The sequence below is a fragment of the Xyrauchen texanus genome, chromosome 23, assembly GCF_025860055.1.
Source record: "Xyrauchen texanus isolate HMW12.3.18 chromosome 23, RBS_HiC_50CHRs, whole genome shotgun sequence".
NCBI lineage: Eukaryota > Metazoa > Chordata > Actinopteri > Cypriniformes > Catostomidae > Xyrauchen > Xyrauchen texanus.
This window is the reverse complement of record NC_068298.1, coordinates 36,099,075-36,107,444: the sequence shown is the minus strand read 5'-3', so window position 1 is coordinate 36,107,444 and position 8,370 is coordinate 36,099,075. Positions and strand designations below refer to the sequence as shown.

The 8,370-nt window shown below is 35.5% G+C and overlaps 1 protein-coding gene across 1 annotated transcript; it reads left to right on the top strand.

Moving 5' to 3' along the window:
- The first annotated feature begins 466 nt into the window (after positions 1–466).
- Positions 467–7,520, top strand: eif4ebp3l (eukaryotic translation initiation factor 4E binding protein 3, like). The gene is made up of 3 exons (XM_052154917.1): positions 467–844; positions 4,688–4,861; positions 6,557–7,520. Exons 1-3 carry the CDS (start codon positions 712–714, stop codon positions 6,586–6,588), a joined length of 339 nt encoding a protein of 112 aa, XP_052010877.1. The 5' UTR covers positions 467–711; the 3' UTR covers positions 6,589–7,520.
- Positions 7,521–8,370: the final 850 nt, after the last annotated feature.

Genomic DNA, 8,370 nt, shown 5'->3' with positions numbered 1-8,370 from the left:
GATTTTTATGCGGTTATAGTTTGAAGCAAGTTTTCAAAATTTGCTAAAACTAGTTTAGGAATAAGTCACGGTTCTTTATCAAATTTGCAAACTTTTTCTTGAAAGTTTAAATGTAGGCCTACTTATTCAAAGTCTAATAATTTGCTGTTCTTTTCTACATATCACGGCCCCCTTCGGCATATCACGGCACCATATTGCGGCCCTCTTTAGCCAGTCGGGGCCCATTTCAGCTTATTGCTGCCTGTTTCTTCATTAAAACTTTTTAATGAAGAAACAATTACTGAGTGCACCTTTAAAATGTAGTCTTTAATGTTTGTGTGAGATTTGCAAAAATAAATACGTTCCACTAAAAGATCTGGCAACCCTGCATGTTACACTGGCCTGTTTCGTTGTTGTTGAAGTCTCGTTCATCACATGATGCGAGTCACGTAGTCTGTGCTGTTGTTAAATACACTCTCACCCCAGTCTCTTTCCACCACTGCCCTGCCCTGGGTATAGATAGCCTCCCATCGTCGGGTCTCACCACACCAGTGCTGCTCGTAACACTCCAAAAATATCTTTGCATCATTCTTTTGCGTATAGTTAAACCTCTGTTGAAGTAGATTAGGGTGTACAGCCAATCGTTTAAACTGGTATTGGACCGAGACAGTCCTGCAGATTCGTATATCATTGTATTTAGTGGCAAAGACTTTTGTGCACATTTGACCCACGATGTCTGCCAACACGCAGCAGAGCAAGAGCTGCCCCATTCCCACGCGTGTCCTGCACCTCAAAGACTGGTCTCAACTCCCAGACTGCTACAGTCAGACACCTGGAGGAACACTCTTCTCCACCACACCAGGAGGTATGACTGTGTTTGAATGGGATTAAAGCATTTGCATTTATTTTATATGACTTTTTTCGTATTTATTAAATTTTTATTAGCAGGTAAACTTAATTATTTTTTTAAACTTTAGGTATGAAAACTTGCATTGAGACAGGAGGACGGTTTTTATTTTAAGTACAAGACATTGAGTGTAGATTTAATATCGACGTACAGCAGGGTTGCAGAAAGGATCTCGAATGACAACGTTCTTCAAACATACAGGGAACGTTCTCTTTCCGTAAAAACATTCCTGGTTTACCAGAAGAGAATATTAGAATTTTCCTTCGCGAACTAACGTTGATAAAGTTGGCCAAACGGTGGGTTAGTATTTAATTAAATATAAAACCTGTATTTATATTGAATTTGTTATTACATTGTAATAAGCTAAGAGTTGGCTACATATATATATATATTTGGCTGGTAATCCGTGACGCACGTGCTCAGGGAAAAGTTGGCAAACATGGCGTGTTTTCGGTCTGTCTGCTGTATATAAACTCAGTAGTCAACAACTAATATGGTCAAGTATAGCACGTGTAAACTTGAAAGCATGGAGTTTAAGAAGGAAAATGTGTGGCAGTCTTGAAAGCGCAGCACGCGCAACGCGCGCGACATTCTTCTGCTGAACAACAGTTTGTTAATCATTTATGGCAGATTATCTTGCAGCAAGATAGTTCAACTGCCGTGCTTCATGTTATGTAACAATGTCCGGTTATCTGATTTACAACTTGTATGTCCTCAGACGGGTACATAAAGAAACTGGGAATCCAAATGTTGTGATAAACAAACGCATGACCCCTTTATTTTTAGTGTTGGACACTTCACTCCACATGTTTCTCTGTCCGCTTTGTCCCTGTATACCTAACGTATGTGGCTGTAACAGTCTCAGCATGCATAGGAGGCGGCAATTCTTAGAAACAGCCCTCATCCTCCACAGCTGTTGTGGATTTCGCGAATAACAGAACTCTCTGTGCTAGACGTGAGTTGGGATCGTTGGGGTCACTGGAACATGGGTGGTTCCCTCAGAGTAGAAATAAAATAGCAGATCACAGAAAAATACTGGAGAGGCTTGTGCACTCATTTTATATATGTGAATCTCAAAAATGTTCTGGTCACAGTGAACCACAAAATGTAAGAAAAAATAAATATATAAGAAATTATATTATAATTTCCACCCCCAAATTATTTTTGTTTGTCAAACATTAATAATAATAAAAAGTCTTATTTTTATGCTATAAGTATGTGCGATACCACTTATTTTCTTTTCGTTCTGATACCAATAATTTCAAGTCCAATATCGTTGAGACCGATACCAATACCGAGACTTCTAATAAGTTTTTTCCCCGATTTCTTGGGATAAAATGGGTAATTTAAAATATTATGTTTTGTCATAATTCGTCTTTTTCATATTTCTTTGTTTTTTTTTTTTTTTACATTTGTGGGCCTAAACAGAAAATTATTAGACTTCTGTTTTGTTTACCCTTACAAAAATTAACCATGGTTTCTCTACAGTAACTATAGTTTACCCATGGGATTTAGTTAAACCATAGTTACCACACAATTAACCATAGTTACTACTACATTATTACTGTAGGAAAACCATGGTTAACTATTTTTTAATTACTTATTAACAACAATTACACACAAACTCATTATAAGAAATGTCACCTTTACATGTTTCATCTCCAAATAACAACATGTTGTTATTTAATGTGAATTTACTCCAGAACCGTTTTTCTGATTTTCTCTCATGACCTCTACAAGACACTGATGCCTCTTGTTTGAACGAGTCTTGTGACGGCGCAAGCGCTTGTCTGCTTGTGTCTTTCAGCATTCATGCATGTTAAGATGAGCGGAAGAAGAATTGGTTCCCATCCTGCACAAGTATTTGCTAATATAGACTAATCCTTTGTATTTCACTTTGAAGCTTATGATTATTGTTCATATTCATGGTAACCAAATTATAATAAAATGTTATCGATATTTTTGTGTGAGGATCGATTTTTTTGATACAACGTCAGTATCGGAAGTATCGATACTTTAGGATCGATCTGCCCATTCCTAGTATGCGATAAGATAATGATATTTTATTTGAATAGTACAGTATTAATAAATCATAGTATCCTGTGTTAGGTGTTATCTGATCGCAAAGTAATTATTTACTGTAATCAAATTACTTTTTGAGCCAAAAAGTTGTTACACATTACATTTACATTTTTTGTAATAGGATTACAGTTACTTACTTTTAAGTACATTGAGTTACACATATTTCTAAAATAATATTATTTATGTAAACATATTTAAAATACGAATGCATGTTGTTCATATGCATGTCTGTTTGTGTTCATGTGGCTGTTGAATGTGTGTGTCCTTGAGCAAGGCACTTAACTCCAGGTTGCTCTAGGAGGATTGTCCCTGTAATAAGTGCACTGTAAATCGCTTTGGATAAAAGCGTCTTCCAAATGCATAAATGTAAATGTAATAGTGTGTGATAATGAATAAGGAGGAAATACAGAAAATATTTTGAATTTGTTGAGCAGAATAAAATAATAACTTTAAATTATAATTTTAGAGAGATAATTAGTTATTTGTAGTTGACTACTATTTTTAAGTAACTTACCCAACATATTTAAATAATACATATTTTTTTATTACATCATTGTTTTACCATTCAACTTTGAGAATAGAAAACAAAAAAACAAGCATAAAACGTCCAGATGCATTACAGTAATGATAATTTGGGAGGAAAACTTGCTTATTTATCATGAAAAATAATGTAACATTAAAATAAGCTTAATTTTCTTCATGCAAAATATCTTTTCTCTCTCTCTCTCTCCCTCATTTATATTTATTTTAGGAGTGAAATATGACATGGATATGATTTCATGAGATGCTGCAACCAAAACAAATTGCACACATTGACTAGATTAAAATGCCCTGTGTTTTGAAAATCTCCACTTTCTTCCATTGCAAGATATGGAAAACAAAGCATGCCTTCCCGAAATGTGCAGTTGCAAAGTGTTCATCCCTTTTACAAAGTCCTGCTGAAACAGTTGGGTTGGTCTCCATGCATTCCACTAGCTATAGCAGCTCACGCTTGTGGCCACTGTTCGTCCAACCCCTATCACAGTTTGGTCCACACCCTGCCCCTCCCCCTTCATTCCCGCCCCCCCCTTTTGTCCAGAACACAGTGCATTAAATAGCAAAGGTTGCATAACATGTTTTTCAGTCACTGGTAGGGATGTTGGGTACAGTATGGCTTCTGTAGGTGCATGGAAAACACTACTTTTTACATAGGTTAAACTTTTTTCTTTAAACTTAAATACCGGTAGCTAACCACAAGTTTGTTTACAACTTTTCTTAACATGAGAGTTGAACTCATTCGCTACATTGTGGGGCCCTCAAAATGGCTTTGCATGTACTCACATGCAGAAGTACTCAAATTTCCTAGAACTAAAATAGGTGTGGTGAGTCCTGCAAGTCACTTTAGCCCATTTTTCATTTCATTTGTTGTGAGCATGAGTACTTCTTTCTCATGCAACATGTCAAGCTTTTCTCAAAGATGTTTGAGGCTTCGTTTACACTGATAGAATTGGCTTGTTAAATGGCATATACAGTTCCTTACCTTGCTTAAGTGAGATTAGAGTCATTTTGGATTGCTAAGCTTAATTTTATTGTCTGTTTTGTGTGCTAAAACTTTAGGCTGCAAGATTGTATGGCTTAGTGCAGATTTCTTTCATTAAACATGTTTAAGTTGAATATTCTGTAAATATGTTTTGTAAGCATGTGATTGGCTGCTGTAATACATGTCCTGTCCTCCTCCAGGAACCAGGATCATTTATGACAGAAAGTTCCTCCTCGACTGTAGAAACTCTCCTATTGCCCGAACTCCACCCTGCTGTCTGCCCCAGATTCCAGGGGTGACCATTCCTTCACACCATCCCATGTCCAAACTGCAGGAACTCAAAGAGGAGTTGGAGGAGGAGAAGAATCTGGCAGGTAAAATGTTTGCTCAAAAAAAGAAGGAAAACTTATTTTGTGATAAAATGTCCAGGACAAACAACCTGAAGTTTCTCCTTAACCCAAATGGCCATTTCAGTTCTATAATTACATGGAAAACTGTTTCAACAGCATTTGTTTTAATCTCAGAATAAACTTTAAATAACTTAAAAAAAAACTGTTAGGTATAGTTCTTAAAGGTGAATTGTATACTTTCTGAGCACCAAACAGAAAAGCAAAAATAACTAGATTGAAAAGTTTGTGGAAATACTTTTGGTTGGCTTGAAAAAGCCTAGTCTGAAAGTTGATGATAAATAGATAGATAGATAGATAGATAGATAGATAGATAGATAGATAGATAGATAGATAGATAGATAGATAGGTAGTCTCTACGATGATCTGGTGCAGAGATATTTGATTTGGTACATGGTTGCTAGGGTAACCCCATATGGTTGCTAGGCAGTTACCAAGGTGATACTCAAAAGGCTCCTTGCTACCCTGAGTCAAATAAACAAAAACAGAAGTCTACAATGTTCTGGTGCAGAAATATATATATATATATTTGTTACTTGGTTGCTAGGGTAACCCCACCTGGTTGCTAGGCAGTTTCCAGGGTGATACTAGACTGTGTAATGAGTCACATCTGAAGACTCTTATGACATTCTTCATTTTGATTGGCAGTCTATGGGTTTTGGTTGGTATGGTGCACTAATGTTGTTTGCTAGGTTGGATGCAGTTGCTAGGGTGTTAAAGTGATGGATTGAAAGAAAGAATAGAAAAGAAATAGATGAGTGGTGGAGTGATAGGATGTAGATTGAATCCTCTAAAGGTGTTATTGCAGGGAAAGGTTTTCACATCTTGAATGGGAGTCAATTTTAAATCAGTCATGTTTGGCAAATTTGGTAATAAAAATAATATTATTAATAATAATAATCTTAAATAGTAGATCAGTAGTTTGGCTTTGCTAAGCCAACCTAATAAGTTTTCTGGAAAACTACCACCACAAAAAAAGTGCCACAGAGCCACTTTCTTTACATTTTTCAGGGCTGTTAACCTAGGAATAGATACTTCTAAAGTATTTGTTGTCTCTGTTTAATAATATGGGATTGTAAAGTTTAGGGATGGGAATTTAACAATTCCTGTTCCGATTCATCTTAATGGGTTAGTTCCGCAAAAATAAATCTCCGCTTTCACATTCTTCTTTTATTTTTGGCAATTTGCATTCTTTGTCCATATCACAACCTACTGGGCAGGGAGGATAATTGATAGTAAGAAAGGACTTAAATATGGATCTGTTTATCACGCACACCTATCACTTCACTTCTGAAGACATGCATTAAACCACTGAAGTCGCATGGGTTACTTTAATGCTGCCTTTATGTGCTTTTTGGAGCTTCAAAGATCTGACCACCATTCACTTGTAGACCTACAGATCTGAAATATTCTTCAAAAAAAATCGTAATTTGTGTTCAGCAGAATAAAGAAAGTCATACATATCTGGGATGGCTTGAGGGTGAGTAAATGACAAGAGAATGTTCCTTTTTGGGTGAACTATCCCTTTAAAGATTCCAGTTCAGTAAAGATTATTTTAGTACTTTTGAGAAAGAAATATTTTGATTTACTGCCTACAGCTCTCTTTCTCTGTTCCAATATTTTCTATAAACACACTAACCAATCTCTATTCTTCTTTTTTAGCTGATGATAATCAGTTTGAAATGGACATTTGAATTTGGACATTTACCTCCTGTGGAGAATTGCCTCTGATATCTGCTGGGATGTTGCTGCTTAGCCCACAATCAGCGGACATCACATATTCATCAGATTCTCAAGGCTTTTTAAAGGGTGTCTTATTCTTTTGTTTAAAAGTATTTGTTAAAAGTAAAAAAAAAAAGAAAAAAGTTTGTCAGTTCTTTATTGTACATGCAGTAATTTCTTTTTTTTTTTTCAAAGAAAATGTAGCGCTACATATGAGTCGGGGCAAAACCATGGAAAAATCTCTTATTTCTGGCCATTATATATATATATATATATATATATACACAGTATATATCAGCAAATGTGTTTGTTTTATGTCTGTTGCATACTTTGGTGTTTGAATTGAAATAAGCACATCAGAATCTACAGCAATGGAAAAAATTAAGAGACCACTGCAAGATTATCAGTTTCTCTGGATTAACTATTTATAAGTATGTATTTGAGTAAAACAAACATTTTTAAAACTGTAGTATTGTGCTGTTTAGAAATGAATATGAACTTGTTTTCTTTGCATTACTCGAGGTCTGAAAACACTGCATATTTTTTTGTCATTTTCTGCAAATAAATGCTCTAAATGACACTATTTTTATTTGGAATTTGATAGACAGGTTTTCAGTACTATAAATAAAAATGTTCATTTCTTAATTTTTTCCAGAGCTGTATGTACATCATCATGTGCCTTGTTTTCTTGGTGTTTCATTTGCCTGAATTTCCTCAGGATTTATTATATTGAATGAAATACATTTGTAAAAAAAACAAATACTTGATTTGAATAATATAGTTTGGTAAAATGTATTGAAATTACGTACTCATCTTGGTTTTAAAGTGTCAAGAAATCTTGAATAACCTACAAGAACATGTGAACTCCACCGCCCTCTACTGCATAAAGGTCTTCTACACTTGCGCACTAGATTTTCATTTCCTCATAAGTGTGTTTAAGTTTTTAAACTTTGATTCTTCTTAAATTAAAATGTACATCAGAGTGGCGATCAATGAAGCAGAACATACATCTTTTTTTCAAACCACAGAAGGAAAAAAAAAATGGCCTGTTTAATTCTAAGGGCCAGAAAGAGGACGGAAAATGACCCCTTTAATACAATCAAATCCGAACCAGATCATTTGATGAACTGAGGTTTACCTGGCAAGCACTGTATTAGTCTCAGAAGTGCCACAATCATGAGACTTTCGTGAATTGAACAAGGCACAGATAGGTAATGAGACCATTCTTGAATCTAGCTTGTTTTTGTTACTTCTACTGATTTTGAATCCTCTGCAAATGAGCAACATGATACGGAGAACACAATCACAGCTGCTGCTTTAACTTGAACAAAAGCAGAAGTGATATGTAAAGATGCACGGGCTGCAGCATCTCATAGGTTAAATTTGGGACAAGAATATCCCTCATTCAGGCATGTCATCTAGGCGGTGTTCCAGAGCAAATTAAATCACTGTGAGGTTTGGGTACACCCTGGCAGTAGCAGTCTATGTAGCGAACTTAGGGAGCTGGCCAGAAACCTCTGTAAATCCAGAGCGACTGAACTCGCTCAACCTTCAGTGACCTCGTTTTTTAAAATGGCACTTTATATATGAACGCTAATCTGAATGAGTGGAGTCATTTTCCAGTTATTAATAACTACTTGTTTAGATTTAATACTAAAATTGCTCTTTGTTTGTAATTGATAATTTTAAGAGCAGAAAGCAAACAAATACTTCAATGATTTTTCCATTACTTTTGAAATCCTGCAATTTTGTGT